At 39.5% G+C, this 14,452-nt stretch overlaps 1 protein-coding gene across 2 annotated transcripts in view; it reads left to right on the forward strand.

Moving 5' to 3' along the window:
- Nucleotides 1-14,452, forward strand: part of LOC124722341 (mitochondrial tRNA-specific 2-thiouridylase 1) — an 85,657-nt gene that overhangs the window by 9,710 nt on the left and 61,495 nt on the right. Inside the window, exon 2 of one of the 2 annotated variants that reach the window (XM_047247515.1) lies at nucleotides 4,584-4,749. In XM_047247515.1, the coding sequence (XP_047103471.1) occupies nucleotides 4,584-4,749 (166 nt within the window). Of the gene's footprint in view, nucleotides 1-4,583; nucleotides 4,750-14,452 lie in introns of those variants that run through there. The other variant, XM_047247516.1, reaches the window with a different exon arrangement.

The following is a 14,452-nucleotide window of genomic DNA, read 5'->3' on the forward strand; positions in this document are numbered from 1 at the left end:
TCTTCAGTACTGCAATCAATGCCCGACACACTTTTCTTTCCAAAACATGCTTCACTGTTTCTAGCTTCTTTTTGCCATATGTAGCCTTGCTGTGATTTGGAATGGAGTGAAGTGTTAAGGGAGAGCACCCAATATCATATAAAGTTTTATTTGCATCCTCGATACTTTGTCTTTTTAGTACTGATTCATGAAATTCACTTCTGGGTCATCTGTGGCATCACTTTCATTTCTTATCACTGATGTTAGTTTTCTGTTCAAAAATTTTACGACGTGTTGTGCACAGTTTTTAGCCTGGCTTTACATAGATTCTTTTTGCACTTAATGTTTTAGACAAAGACAAGCAAACTGACCTCAAAGATTTTTGGACTGTGTGTCTGTGTTTTTTGAAAGCTTCACAAGTTCTCTGATGACTTTCAAATACTTTTAAGTAATATTATCTAGTCAAATGAAAGGAAATAAATTTTCACACTTAAATTCAACTAGCCTACCTAGAATGGGTTATACTTAAATATGCTAATTTGATACCCTTGCATCTGAAGCAGCGAGACAGTGAGTGGATGACCAGTTCCCATCACACCAAACAGTATTTTGATTTCAGATATGTGTGTCAATTAGCAGAAGACCCATTAAAATTTTTATTTTATTAGAAAGCTTAAAATGTAGGCGATTATTTAAGACCAAAATTAGGTTCCCAGCAGGTTGGAGAAATGTGACACAAGCATTTCTCCACATCCTCGCAATTTTCCTGAAATCGAAAATTGACATACATTAATATTTTTTAAAAATTTCCATTGTGACTTTACTGCTTCAATAAATGGATATCTGTTGACTATATGCCTTACTTCTGGGGGGGGGGGGGAATAAAAATCAAAAGCTCCATAAACACCAGGGTTATGGGCAGTTATGTAGATAAGTACCATTTTGCATTGATATCGTTGCAGAGCCCAGTTATCAGAATGTCACGGCATTTAAAATTCGATATAAAATAAAGTTGTAGTCTGAGATGAAAATGAGTTTGCAGAAGTTCCTGTGTTATAAGTATAAGCAAATGTGCATAGTTTTGTGAAAATCTGAAATAGAGGTTACAAATCCTTGAATTATAGCGTGTTTTGATGTGGAATGAGCCTTATGTAATAGTAGTAGTAGTAGTAGTAGTAGTAGTAGTAGTAGTAGTAGTTGTTGTTGTTGTTTCATTTATCTATCACTTTTTGAAGGATATTGGACATGTAAAAGCATTACAGTTTAAGAACAACAGAGTAATGTATTTCACATATACAGGTGTCTACATTCTTACCGATCTAATTTGACAAGGATGGGACAAGTAGTCATCTGTGGCTTTATAGTAGGAATGTGAAGTAATTTAGGTAAACCACAGAAAACCTAAATCAGAATTGCCAAATGTAGATTGACATCTCCATCCTTCCGAATTCAAGGCCTGTCTGTTTAAACCAGTGCTACATCAATTGATTTATCCCAAATGTACCATATTGTTTTGCTAGTAAGTTATTTAATAATGTAATGGGCTAATGCTACACTGCTCATTTCTCGCTATCAGTCTCTGCACTCACTATTTTATAATGTCACACAACACATAGTTTGAAAGTTTTATGACCTAGCATAAAACTTGTTGTTGTTGTTGTCATTGTTGTTGCCATCATCATCATCATCATAATCATCATCTATATTTTTATTTACTTGTTGATGTAAATATAGTAGGAACATTGTGGCAGAATGTGAATAATTTAGGACTAAAGGAGACCACTCACGGAATTCTGTGAGCATTGAGACATCAACAGGCACACACAAAAAGGGCCGGTGCTAGGATTTTTGGGCCCCAGGTAAGAGTTCTTAGTCCCCTCCCCCAATATTTTTTCTCAATTTAATTTCAGTTTTTTTGATAAGGTCAGAAAGTTTTAATACGAAAGGTGAAACAATGACATTTTTTAGAAACATTTTCAATGCTTGCAGTTTACATTCATTTGATGCTGTACAAAATTATATACTCTTTCCAGCTTTTTGAGATGTGAACTCTTTTATAATCCTACTGTAATCTAATGAGGAGGCTTAACTCTATTGTAATCATAGCTAATGTGACAAGGTACTCTTGCCCCATTACAGTTCTCAAACAGTTCTTAACTTTTGCAAGAGCACTGGATGACTGCTCTGCTTGGGCAACAGTAACAGGCAAAGTGCAGAAAATAATAAGGCTACCATTATATATGGAAACATGCTATTAAAATTGTACTTATGAAGTGTGTTGAGAAGGCCAGAGGGGGAAGTGGCTCAGACCCAAAATTAGCTGCGTGAATCTTCTTTGATTGCAAAATTTCTTGTTTCAAATCCTGCTTATTAACATCTATACTGTACATAGATCCCATGTTTTCTATGCTTGCTGATAGCGTAAAATTGTCTAGGTTTATTTAGTTCCATAAGAAATCAAATGTGTCCATAATGTTGTCTGTGGCAGCATATCTTATAGTTAAGTTTGCTACAACTGTATCTAGAATAACATTGAAAACATTTAGTTTAAAACTGTCCTCTGGGCTCCGGTTGAAATCTTCGCCTGGTGTTTCATCTACAAAGTGGTTTCTATTGCCTTACCATTTCTCTGTACCGTGAGTCTTTATTTTTAAGTCTAGAGATATTCCAAAATTTTCTGCTCCCTTGCAAGATTTTGTGTAAATAGTATCCCAGCTATTTTTCAGTTTACTTCATTCTTCCACTAGACTCGTAATATGGTCATTTTCAGCATCTGTTGTCACTTCCCAGGCTTGAAGCACATTATTATGTGTATTGCAGCTAATACTTTGTACCACATTGAAGACATCAAGACACACTGATATGATTCCAAATATTTCTGAATCTTACGTAGTTCAGCACATGCCCCTGCAGTCAAATTAAAATTAAAAGAATGTTCAACTGCCCTTTGTAATTCTGGCAAATGCATAGCAGGTGGAAACATGGCATCAATCAACACAGACAATCTTATTTCCAGCAGTTTATGAAGGGTTGATCCAATATTTTCTTTTAAAGGGGCCCTCACATGTTCAATAATATTGTCAAACTGTCAATATACTGACCACCTGAGAGCTTGTATTGACGTATTGTCAGTCCTAGAAATATTGATGAGCAGTATTGATGGACCTCAAAATATTCTCAATATTGTCAATACACAGTGAACGTTTTAGGTCAAATATTGACTGTTTGACAATATTCTTCATTCAGATGTTGCCACAGCTTCATGAACCAGCCGTGTGGTGTTAGTGTGCACAGTTTATTTTTTTCAATTTGCCGTGGTATATATCATACCTTAGGTTCCATTTTTGAGGAGTCTTATAACACAAAAAATTTTTAATAGGCTTGTGCAAGGGTAATCATTGTATATGCCACTTCAGGATGATTCATGGAGGATTCTCTATAACATGGATTATTCAGTAATTTGGAAGTATAGTATAGATTGTTGTGTCACACAGCAGTTTTGCAAAACACTCCCATTACGAAAAATATGCCATATATATATGCAGTGACTAGTAAGATGTCTGGGAAATGCATGTCAGTTTCACCAAATTATCAGAAAGTGCAAAAAGTTTGATGTTAATTTCCTGAACAGGTCCTTGCCAGGCAGATATAATTGCTTCATAGGTTTCCATAGAATTTTACTAATTGTGCTTGCTGATATTACAGAACTAAACTTCAAGCATTAGAATGGTCTTTCTGTTGCCAGACATCTCTAAGTTAATCCTAATCTCTTGTGTCATATGCAATTGCATCTGTCATTAACATATTTTGCTTTTTTATTTTATTTTGTACCAACACTAATAACTTGTCATACATTGCAGAACTCATCAGAAAATAATGTATAAAATCTTTTGGGTCCATGATTCTGATTTCATTCAGAAAATTAACATGTGATCAGTGGCCCCTTTTTTCAACCAATCTCGGACCTATTTCCTCTTTCTCATTGTTTTCTGTTGGTTGCAGGCGATAGCTAATATAATTGCAGCACATGCTTTCTTCTGGGCACTCGATATCTTACCCTCATGAAATCATGTTACCAGATGACAGTTTTTTGTCAATATTATTGAAGGTGTGTGGTCGCTTCAATATGTTGATAGTTTGACAAACTAGTATTATCAGTACATATTGAACGTGTGCAGGTCCCTTAAAACTTTTTGTCCTTGGGGACTAGAATGAAAAAAATAATGTTTTCAAAAGAAGTGACTGGATCTTCGCAGATATCTGGAGCATGAACACCACAAAGACTTAATGAATGAGCACAGCAAGGAGAAAAAAAAATAACAAATTGATTTTCTTGTGGTATTTGTGCTTGAGCTCCCTGATAGTTGCCACTCATATGAGTGTAGTTCATGTTCTCTTAACTGTGCTCTAAGCCATAACATTTCAGCTAATTGCAAATGATTTTATTGATTTAGACCATCTTTGGGTCACAGTCAACAAAGTAAAGAAAACACTCTCTAATTCAGAATTGACTTTCTTGTTATTCAGTACTTAGGCCTCTTAACTAAATAGGTTGTTTAACAGTTTCCGTTTTTTTCCTACTATTGTTTATTTTCTCCCTGCAGATTATGATGTACACGGAGTTTTTATGAAGAATTGGGATGTAATAGATGAGACTGGTGCCTGTACATCCCAGAAAGATGAAGAGGATGCAGAATGGGTTTGTAACAAGCTACAAATTCCATTTCATCATGTAAATTTTGTCAAAGAGTACTGGATTGATGTGTTCAGGTAATTTTTCTTGGAATCATTACTTCGTATGGATAGTTTGGTTGAAATAAGGCCAATGTAGAAGTAAATCACATAAGAATGGGGGGGGGGGGGCAGAGTTGAGTCCCATTTGAGCATGCACTTTTAAATTATCACAAATGATGAAAAATAAGTGAACAATGCTCTTTATTCCTTGAGAAGAGAAAGGTGCAGAAGGTAGTGTTAGTGAGGTATCTAGAGGATTAAATGAGATGAATAGCCTATGCTAAAGCAAAGACGACCTGCAAGGCCTTGAAAATTCCTGCAGTCATATGTCAACTCCAGATTTTAAATCACTTGTAGTGTAGGTCGATGCCCCAGTTACAAACTAGAGTTAATTAATTTTGGAAAGAAACCTTTGTCACACAAATGTGTGTAATTACACTTGTGTAATTGAAAAAAGTTGTACCCATGAGGAAATAGGCTGGTTCCTCAAAATGAGTGACAGAAACTTTCAGTAAACTGTCACAAAGATAACATTATTTTTTTGGTACTCTAATAATTATTTAAATAAACATAAATTTTTAATAAGACACATTTCCACGTTGGATCAAAAAGTATAAAATCATTTCTCTTAACCCCATAGAGGTTCCTAACTGCCTACAGATAGACTTGAAAATTTGTGGTTGTGAATTGTTAATAGCTGTGAAAATACTTCTAAGATAAAAGAAAAAAAAAAAAAAAAAAAAAAAAAAAAAAAAAGTGGTGCCCAAGCGATACACAATTGATGTACAAGTAGTTCAACCCTATACTATTATGTACTGCATATGCCCATTGCTTCCTCCTCACTTTCTTTCCATCTCCTCCCCCCTCTCTCTGACCAACGCCATCTTCCTCCCTATATCTGCCTATCTCCTTCTCCTCCTGCCTGTCTCTGTGTTCATCTCCTCCTCCACCATTTTTGTGTCCATCTCCTCCTTGTCGGTCCATCTCCACCTTATCACACTTCCTGTCCATCTCCTCCTCCCCGTCTCTCTCTGTCCATCTCTCTGCCTGTCTCTTTCTCTTCCCTCTCTCCTTCTCTTCCCTCTCTCTGTACATTTCCTCCTGCCCCCCTTTCTTTTCATCTCCTCCTCCAACATTTCTCTGCCCATCTCCTCTTCCCTCTCTCTGTCCATCTCTTCCTACTCCCTCTCTCTGTCCATTTCCTCCTCCCCTTTGTGCCTGTCCGTCACCTCCTCCCCCTTTTCTCTCTGTCCATCTCCTCTTGCCCCCTCTCTCTGTCCATCTCATGCTCCCCCTCTCACCACCTTTCTCCTTTTCCCCCCTTCTCTCTGTTCATCAGGTATACCTCCTGCATTGCAGCATGCCATGCTTTGCCAATCTTTTTCACCTCCACCCAAACTCCTACTGAAGAGACCGACAAGAAAGTAAGTTAAACATGAGTGAATATTTTGGAGTGGGAAGGAACATAGGAGAGGCTACACTTAGGCTTTAGATAGAGCCGGTGTGCGCACAAGTTTCGAGGCCAGATGCAGCTGTAGCTGCACAAGAGTGGAGTGACACAATCTGACCAAGATGAGAGACACACATTTTGTTAACACTGTTGGAGCTCCAGCCCAAGGGCTGGCTGGGGGAAGACTGGTAGTGTGCATCATGATGGAGGCATATCCCATTAGGGCAGTCTGCGTCTCAACATGAGGAGTGACATTGGTGTCAATAGTAGCAGTTTGTGAACACAACACCTCAATAAGGAGGAAAGGAGAGGCGGGCACATGCTAAAGAGCATAAAGACTTTTACAGAGACAGTGAGCATGTTGCAGACTAGGGGTTACTTAGGCCAGACTGCTGCAGCCATCACCCTATGAAAAACAAAACTGCCTAGAAAACAGTACTGAACAGACAGACACAGACAGACAGACAGACAGACAGACAGATAAGAAAGTGAGTTACTAAAAACATGCTAAAAAAAGCTAACTATATGTCTTCCTTTCTATAAGTTGTAGATATCTTCTCTGAAGAAAGGAAAAGGTGCCAATAACATTAAAAGTTAAGCAAATAGAGAAATTGGTATGTGTAGATTTCATAGTGGCAGACTTCTCTGGAAGAAAATACTGTTACTTGGTTTGAAATTTTTGTGAAGGAGCCAACACATCCAAAAGCCATTGCTGTTATCTTTGTGCCCTCTCCACCATACCAGAAAGCAAAGCATAGGGATAAAAAGAAATTTTATTGGTAATTTGGCTCTTTTGTTGTACTGGAATATCATTGAATTTAGGAAAAACATCGACAAAGATTGATTTTTGTGTGTGTGTGTGTGTGTGTGTGTGTGTGTGTGTGTGTGTGTCCAACAAACTCTAAGCCCAGTGACACATGTGTTGAAATCTTTGAACGGATAAAGATAACTCCTTTATATGTATCACCCCATCATCCAGTGGATGATGAAGCTTGTTGGGGAAATATTCTGATCTTTTTCAAATTGGACGTTGACTCCATGTGTGTACTGACAAGAGCATTCCATTGAAGATTCTTGTCGTGGTCTTCCAAGAGGCCATTAGGATTGTAATTAGTGCATACTGAATTGTCCCTGAATCTGCTGTGTGTGCTGCAGCAGCAGAATCACCTCTTGCAGTATGACACCACCTGCAAAACATGCTACAGTTTGTTGTCAGTCAGTGTTGTTGTCCATCCATCTTTTGTGTGGTTATTTAAAAATTGACTCCATGCTGCATGACAGAGTGCCTCCTAGCTTCGATAACCATCTTGGCACTGGCCAGCAGGTGAACGGTGATGCCTGGTGAATGCTATGTCGCAATGCTGGGTCAGTATATTGCCGCAAGTGATCCATTTGATGGCATAGTGTCCGTATGCATAGGCTCATGTCTTTACACTTGTCCCCCCTCAAAGAATTCGACCCACGGAATTCATTCTGTTGCTTCATCTAGAACAAGTTGATTCCTTAGTTCATTGTAAAAACTTCTGGTTAGTGTTCAGCTCATTACATATGTAATAGGCTACCTGTAACACTTCAACAGGTAAGTTTCATCCTCTCGGATGCAGGGCATTTCTAGCATTGATTGAACTGTAGTTGGACTGCTGTGATGTGTGTGTGTGTGTGTGTGTGTGTGTGTGTGTGTGTGTGTTTGTGTGTGTGTGTGTGTGTGTGTGTGTGTGTGTTGTCCATAGCAGCGGGATAACAAATCACAGATGGTTGAGAATCCTATCTCAGAAGGTTCTTGCTGTAACTACCAGTTTTGTGTGTGCACTGCTACATAGTTTGTGCATGAAGTTTGTGCTTGATTAAGCCACTAGAAGCCACCCAGCATACTAATACGACAGCAGTTGCGTGTGCAGCCTGCTGGCTACGCGCCATTTGGGAATTAATGTCTATATAGGCCAGAGTGCAAGGCTGTGCCAGCCACTTGTGTATTGCTAATTGTATTGTACTTTGTCTTCCATGTGTGTGTACTGTTTGAGCAATAAATTAGTGTTCTTGAGTTAGAATAGTTCTACTAATGTATGAAGTTTTTTCACAGCTAGTTGCATTGTATGCTTCGACTTGGTGATAATTATTCCAGTCTGTCAGAGAACAAAACAAATGAAATACATGGACACCTTTTTTCTGTGCCCTGCTCTGTGTAAACAATTTTTGGGTTCACTTATGTTTTGAGTTTTAAGTGATGTCAGACCTGTTCATTTTTATCAGACTTTTAATTTGTGTTTTTAGTCTGTTATGTGGACATGGCTGCTTGTAATTTTGTCCTAATGAGTAACCAAGCATAAAAAGTGTGAACATTAAAACTCATATATTTTACTGTGATTCCATTTTTAAATATACGTGTAGGATGCTAATTTTCAATTATTTTTATTCATGAACCAGTCTCCCACAAGGGTGTGTCAGTTTTTCACTCTGTTTTAATTCTGACATTTTAACGGTGTTTGTGGACAACTGGCTGTGTATGTGGTTTCCATATATGCCTTGTTACTTAATGGTTGCCCATTTTGAAATGTCTTAAAATGCAAACCAGAAAAGTAAGAGGTAATGTTCTACAATCCACAGAATTAGTTATATTTGCAGAAGCTGTTATGGATAATCATGATCGATAATTTGCTTGCTATTTCAAAATACAACAAAAGAAACCAGCTCCTCATCCATGCCCTGAAGACCCAGGAGATGTTGATTGGCCTCTGTGTCATCCTCTGCCATTTGGCATTATGCAGAAGCAGTGTAGAGGGCATTTGGTCAGCCCACTGCTCTCCTGACTGTGTTGCTGACTTCCCAGATCCTGGAGCTGCTACTTCTCATTTAAGTATAAGTCCTCAGTAAGCATCATGAGGTTGAGTTCATCCGGTACCAATCTACAACTATGGAAAAATCGTTGGCAGTACTGGTACCGAAGCTGGGTCCTGCACGTCATAGCCACGTACGCTGACCACTGAGGTGCAGAGGTGGGTTTCAAAATAAAATGCCTGGAAAAAAAAGTGACGCATCAAAAAGGAGAGGAGAAAACAAAACTTCACGGATTGAGAGAATGTATGATGTTATTCTGATGATTAAGATATCATGTCCAATTTGCAAAAAAATTGGCAATTTGAGCCCACTTTCTGGTATGATGTTGCACCCCCTCTAGCTTGGATATACACACTGATTTGATTGGGAAAGGCATTGTATAACAGTTGTATCCTCACTAGAGGCAGGCTGAACCTCACCTGTTGTAACAGGTCCTCGATATCCTGGATGCTGGCAGTGGAACAGAGTATGTTTCCAAGTATGTCCTACATATTTTCTATCAGGGATAGATCTGGATATCTCAACATCATGCTGAGAGATCACAGCGATATGTGTCATATGTGGACCAACACTGACCTATTGAAGAATTGCACTATGATACTGTTGCATGAAAGGTAACACATGAGGATGCAGGATACCCATGACCTAGTGTAGTGGCATCAGAGTTTCCTCAAGCACTACCAGCCATGACCTGAAATTATACCATTATATATATGGTGTCTGTTCTTTTGGATGGACCCAACAATCGAATTACACAGCCTTACATTCAAACAAAAGTGAAATTTGCGTGACATAGCTACTTTGGGCATTGAAATAATTTGGCAGCTGCACTTGAAAATTTGTGACTGGATGGGGACTTGAACCCAGATTCTCTGCTTCTCACAAATGGTCAGTTTGACGGCCTTGGCCATCCAAACATGCTTCTCATCCAGGTCAAATTCCCAAGTGATTGATGTTGTGACCCCGTTCACTTTTGCCATTGCCTGTAGTGTCATCATTTTCCCACAAGGGGACAAATGATGATTTGCATGAAAATGAATGGGTTCACAAGAGCAGTGGTTAGCAGCACTCGGAATTTGATTTGGACGGGAAGCGAGCCTGGATGACTGAGGCGGTCAAGGTGATTGTTCGCTAGAAGTGGATTATCCGTGTTTGAATCCCAACCCAGTCTCAAATTTTCAAGTGGAGCTGTTGAATTATTTCAGTGCTCAAAGCAGCTACATCATACAAATATCACTTTAGTTATGAAATCATACCCGGTGGCTCCTCACACAGTGATGCACAGGAGTAACACTGCTGTACCTCTTCAAAACTGGAATAGTGGACCTCTCCCCAGGTCACCACTACACTTGCCGATGATGGTCATTTGGGTGCAGAACTGCAATTCATCACTGAACATGATGGAATGCCTATCATCAGCAGTCCATTCTTCCTGGACATGGAACCACTCTAAGCGCAGCCGTTTATGTTGTGTTAATAACAGACTATGCATAGGATGGTAATTCCCTTGTCTGGCTGCTGCTAGTGTCCAACCATAGTGCGGGATGACACAGAATTTTGCAGGGAGGCCATTCCTTGTTCTCAGAAGGTAGACGCAGATGTGAAAGAGTTGCAATGGGCTTGGTGCACAATATGGCGATCCTCACTTGTTGTGGTCAGATGTGGTTGCCAGAACTGTGATGACAAGTATACCTGCCCTGACATTCCCAAGTAGTTCAACATCGAGACATTGTCACCTACAAATGCCCCAAAAATATCGATATTGCATGATTTGACCAGTCAATCAAATGAGACCCACAGTGAGGCCCCTTTCAAACTCTGTCAGGAGATGATAACACTGTTTCATATGAGTATGCAGTATCTCCTTGTCCTTCACAGTGATCACTCAACTTCTGGCACCTATTGCTTCCCTTGTATCACCTGCCAGGCCTAAACACGAATAAAACTGATACATTCTGGTAGCTCTTCTACTTGCCACAGAAAGTTGCAACTCTAATGATTTAAATACCTGCTGATGGTGTGTACAGATATGAAGTTATATTGACATCTAAGCATGTCTTCTTGGTGCTTCACTCTCTTTGTGAGGCAGTGTATAATGGAGGTTAGTTAACATTATCCAGAAATAAAATTGCAGTGAAAACAGATCTACAGCAAACTGGCTGTAGCAATCCAACAAAACAACTATTATTTAAAACAAATGTTGATGGTGTTGAGACAGCAACCAGCCACAAATTTATTTTAGGTTCCTTTATTCAGAAGGTACCATTATACCAGTTTCGAATCATTACAATTCATCGTCAGACAGATTTCATACTTTCATTAGAACATGTGGTGCATTTTTTGTTGATTAGTTGTCCTAAAATATAAATACATAATTATAAGCACGCCACACAGATGGTTGCATTACAGATTTGCATTGGGATGTGACTGACGTGAAATGTCGGTTTGGAGCATTTGTTTTCATAGTTGGATGAAAACTACTATGCTATGAGCGCTTTTCGCTTGCTGTGTTAAGAGATAAGTAATTTAGCTATAATTTATTGTTTTTGCTGTATATTCTATAGTATTTACATGCATTAGTGTCATATAGACTTGATAAATTGAAGGTTTCAGTTTTTATTTGCATCTGAATAGGAAAAGCGAAGTTTCTGTTTAGGACAGTTTCACGTGTACGCAAACGTTTGTTTACATTCTTAACTGACGTTAAATACACGAGATTATCAATTAATTCAGTGTACAATATTCAGTATTTATGTTTATTAGTGTCATTTAGACTCGATACATTGAAGGTAGCAGATTTTATACGTTTTATTAGGAAAAGTGATACTGACAGTGAATTCTAACCTCACTTGTATACGTTTGACTAGCACAACCTGCGAGTGTAAACATAAAATACATGGTAAATTAGTGTTGCGCTACAATATCTGAGCAAATCTGTGTTATAATACAACTGCTGAGCCCTTCTTACATACGATTTAGTTAGCAGAAAGCTAAAACTCACTTCGCCATCTGCTTAAATTCCTTAGCTTGTTGTGGGCTTTTAGTGATCATGTACTGTAAGCCCATCGGTTCCTGTAGAGTAGAATTCATATTTATGCTTTACTTTCTGAACTCTTATTGTTAGCTAAAGGTTTTATATTGTACCTGCATCTGTCAGTGTACAATGCTCAGTATTTACCTTTATTAGTGTCATTTAGACTCAATACATTGAAGGTAGCAGTTTTTATAGTTTTATTAGGTCTTTTTTGCATGTTTGTTTACATTATAAATATGAGGGCTAATCAGTAGGTGTAGCTTATCGTAGGTTACTCTTTAATTCTTTAATAATATTCACTAGATAGCCCCTAGCAGGAAAATAAGCTCCAGATCTAGCTTCTACCATACTACTTTATTGTTTTTCATTGTTGAGTGTCCTTTCTGCCAACTAGAGTGTAGTTGTTAACCTTGTGTAGTAGTAGGTTTCCTTAAGTTTCTTATAGTAAATCACATATTAGCTAGATGGATAGGGACTGTGTCTGTTGTGTGCAGGTGCAGGAGGAGTTGGCCACAGTCCAAACGCAGCTGGAAGCTTTGTTGGTCACAGTCAGCAGGATCAAGAGTGCCACCTTGAGATGCGGTGGGGATGGGGTGCGTGGGGCAGCCTCTGCTGTACTAGATGTGCCGGGGGGGGGGGGGGGGATGTCACAGCTCTGTCACTGAGCCAACCTCAGGTGCGACTGAGCTGGCTGGCATATTCTCACTTCAGTGCGGGTGGAAGACTGTGTCGAGGTCTCGAGCCTCAAGGCAAAGGCTGCATGGGGGATGCAGGCTCCTCCCAAAACCCATGCACTTTGCTAATAGATTCAGTGTGCTATCTGATGCTGTGGGGGCGAGGGGGGGGGGGGGGGGGGGAGGGAGACTGAGCTGGATCAGGATAGTGGCCGCTCCTTCAGCAAGGTCTGAAGAGGCTAGGGGTTTGTTAGTTACTGGGAGCTCCAATGTTAGGCGGGTCATGGAGCCCCTCGGGAACATAGTGGCTAGGTCAGGGAAGAAGTCCTACGTTTACTCAGTGTGCTTGCTGGGGGTCCTTGCACGTGATGTGGAAAACGCTCTTCCGGCGGCTATTGAGCATGCAGGGTGCAGCCAGCTGCAGATTGTTGCACTTGTCGGCACCAATGATGCCAGTCATTGGGGTTCCGAGGAAATCCTTGGGTCCTTTCAACATCTGGCTAAATTGATTAAGGTGGCCCCCAGCTCTCGAGGAGTGGAAGCCAAGCTGACAATTTGCAGCATTGTACCCAGGGTGGACCAGGGTCCTGTGGTCTGGAGTCGTGTTGAGAATCTAAACCAGAGGCTCCGTCAACTCTGTGATGAAAATGGTTGTAGGTTCCTCGACCTACGCTATGGGTTGGAACGTTGTAGGACACCCCTTGATAGATCAGGGGCGCACTACACACAGGAAGCAGCTTAACTTCATGGGTAACACAGTACTTGTGGCTTGCACATAGTTTTTTTTTAGGTTCCTCCCCAAGGGAAATAAACCGTTGGCCTGAAAAATTACCAGTTCATGACACTGATGTGGGTGCGCCAACTGTAAAAATTGTTAGTTCATCTAAACAGGTCATTTCAAAGGATTTAAACAGGCTAAATTTCATTTTAGTAAATTATCAAAGTGTCTGTAGCAAAATCCCCGAGTTACTCTCCGAAATAAACAGTAGTAATGCCAATATTGTATTAGGTACCAAAAGCCGGTTGAAACCAGACATAAATAGCAGTGAAATTTTGAACTCGGATTGGACAATGTTTAGGATGGATAGGACTGATTCTATGGGAGGTGGTGTGTTCATTGCAATTAAAAGCTTTTTAAATGCAATTGAGATTGATACTGAGGCGGACTGTGAAATAGTCTGGATAAAGCTGTCAATCAGACAAAGAGTGACCATAGTATTAGGATGTTTTTATAGACCACCAGCATCCGCAAAAAACATCGAAGAACGTTTCAGGGAAACTCTTGAGTACATAGGAAATAAATATCCAAATTATCCATTAGTTATAGGTGGAGACTTTAATCTGGTGTCCATTGACTGGGAAAATTACATGTTTATCATGTAGCAAAGATTCATATGAAGTTACTCTAGGAGTGCTCTCAACATACAACCTTGAGCAATTGGTTAGAAAACCAATTCGAGATGGGAACATATTAGATATCTTGGCGACAGACAGATCTGATCTTTTTGAAAAAGTTAATCTAGAACAAGGTATTAGCGACCATAATGTTGTTGTGGCTTCTATGTCAGAAGCAGTTGCAAAAAAAAGAAACAGCGTAGAGTTTTCTTGTGTGGGAAAGCAAATAAAAGCGTCGTTAATGAATATATTCATAGTCAGCTCTAAGCATTCACCACGGGGCACAAAGATATTGAGCATCTTTGGTCGGAATTTAAAGGTATTGTCCACCACATGCTAGAGAAATATGTG

The sequence above is a fragment of the Schistocerca piceifrons genome, chromosome X (assembly GCF_021461385.2).
Source record: "Schistocerca piceifrons isolate TAMUIC-IGC-003096 chromosome X, iqSchPice1.1, whole genome shotgun sequence".
NCBI classification, from domain to species: Eukaryota; Metazoa; Arthropoda; class Insecta; order Orthoptera; family Acrididae; genus Schistocerca; species Schistocerca piceifrons.